The sequence below is a fragment of the Micropterus dolomieu genome, linkage group LG22 (genome assembly GCF_021292245.1).
Source record: "Micropterus dolomieu isolate WLL.071019.BEF.003 ecotype Adirondacks linkage group LG22, ASM2129224v1, whole genome shotgun sequence".
Taxonomy (NCBI): domain Eukaryota; kingdom Metazoa; phylum Chordata; class Actinopteri; order Centrarchiformes; family Centrarchidae; genus Micropterus; species Micropterus dolomieu.
The window spans coordinates 2,705,581-2,707,738 of NC_060171.1; the positions used below are offsets into that span (position 1 = coordinate 2,705,581).

General features: G+C 49.7%; 1 protein-coding gene across 1 annotated transcript in view; it reads right to left on the reverse strand.

Moving 5' to 3' along the window:
* Window positions 1-2,158, reverse strand: part of LOC123961522 (transcription initiation factor TFIID subunit 4-like) — a 19,668-nt gene that overhangs the window by 6,121 nt on the left and 11,389 nt on the right. The window contains exon 12 of the mRNA XM_046036992.1: window positions 1,683-1,805. Within this exon, the coding sequence (XP_045892948.1) occupies window positions 1,683-1,805 (123 nt within the window). The remainder of the gene's footprint in view (window positions 1-1,682; window positions 1,806-2,158) is intronic.

Genomic DNA, 2,158 nt, shown 5'->3' on the forward strand with positions numbered 1-2,158 from the left:
TCATAGGGAGTGTCTTTTTCAATACAACTCATTTAATTCAAGTTCTATTAAAGTGGATCGTGTCTCTGATGGTATGGTGAAATGTTTCTGCACATGTCCACTCCTGTTGTTTCCTACTCTGAGCGTGACTCAGACATTACATGTTGTTCTCTGTGGAACTGAAAAGGTCTCACAAAGTCCTGCGTTCACCGAGACCTGCAGAAACACACCCCGGGAGGTAAAAAGGTAAAGCCGGGTAGCTGCTGCTGTTGTTTTTTTTAAACTGAGAAGAACAAAGCTCCTGCGTTGCTAGCGTGTATTCATAACAGGCTGACGCCCGGGGCGCTGCAGGAGGGAGGGGGAGGACGGGACTATCTGAAGCCTGATCGGGCCTGCAGTCGGGAGCTGAAGGGCGGACTGCAGCCGCCTGAGGGCGGATTAGAGAGGGAGGAGAACACACAGTCATTTGTGCTGAAAGAAACAGTTGGTGTGTGGATAAAACCAGAAGCAGCCTCGATGAATAAACGCTGCACGAAGCTGTGAGGAGCAATGAGGAGGACGTGACCTTGCTCACATCAACACATGACACGAACATAAAGGTCTGACTTCATCATCTTCTCCATCAGGGTTTCCATCGTTTACCTCCATCAGCCAATGAGCTTGTGTTCTCACGGCGGCAGCAGGAGGTTGGGTTTGAGCTGCGTGTTGAAGGAAATTTGGCGACGTGTTTCTGCTGCCCCCCCGTGGCCAAAAGGAGGTCTGGCTGCAGGTTTAAGGCTTTTTAATCCCCTCTGAGAAACTGACTTCGGTGCTTTCTAAGACCTGAGGCCGGCAGACTGGACCGGGCCGGTTAATCCTGCAGCTCTGACTCACCTGAGCCAAGCAGCTGCAACTACAGGCGCCACATCGCTCACATTTCCCAGAGTTCATTGGCCCCCGTCAGAGGCTTAACAGACCCCCGAAATGTTGCCCCCCCCCCCGCCTTTGTCTGGGCCTGCCGGGGGCGAGCCTCAGGCGGGATGTGAGGGGAGAGAGAGAGAGACCCCCCCCCAAATCCCCTACCACCGAGCCCCGAGCTCATTTCTGCAGAGCTGAAATCTATGGCTGCCCTGGAGGGGGGTCACAACCACAACAAAGCTCCGGGCAGATACTGACCCCCTTCACTCAACTCCGGTCACATTCACTGGATCAGAGAGGAGGGTGTTCATGGAACAGCAGACACACACGGGACGTTTTGGGTTTTGGGCCTGCTCAGTTGCCTTATGAGATATTCAGCAGGATATTTGTTACAGTTTGTCATTGACCTTACAGACGCGGCGCCACCTTCAGACGTGAACCTGCTGTCTGTCTCCTGTCTAAACAAACACTAACGGCTGCTTACCTCCAATTAGAGCCGCACAATGAAACAGAACTGATAATTATCAAGATAGAATTTTACTCAACAACAAAATAAATATTTGAGTTTATTTAAAATCACCAACAAATCAGAACTTAATTCTTTTATTTAGACATTTATCTTGTTGAGGAAAACAGATTTAATGAGAATAGTTCTGAAGGTTCTCGGGTTTGTTCTGAGCAGAGAGAAAAGTTTAAACCACCTCTCATCGGGAGCAGAAACCTTTAAACTCAACTAAAGATTATCCTTATCGACTGATGTGAAATGTTTCATCGTAATTTTACTGGAGGTTTTCCTGACGTCTTACCTCTGCGCTGGCCGCCGCGCTTCCAGGGGAGTCCAGCTTGCGTTTCTTGCGTGGCCCGATGGCGGCGAGGGCCGTGAGGTTGGCGTCTCGTTGTCGCATCTGAGCCAACTCCTGCTGCTGCATCTGTGGAGGAAGACAAACAGAGAGCACGTCGGTTACACCGCCAACATCAGCAGGACTGTGTTACTGTGTGTGTGTGTGTGTTACTGTGTGTGTGTGTGTGTTACTGTGTGTGTGTTACTGTGTGTGTGTGTGTGTGTTACTGTGTGTGTGTGTGTGTGTTACTGTGTGTGTGTGTGTGTGTGTGTGTGTGTGTGTGTGTGTGTGTGTGTTACTGTGTGTGTGTTAGTGTGTGTGTGTGTTAGTGTGTGTGTTACTGTGTGTGTGTTACTGTGTGTGTGTGTGTTACTGTGTGTGTGTGTGTTACTGTGTGTGTGTGTGTTACTGTGTGTGTGTGTGTTACAGTGTGTGTGTTA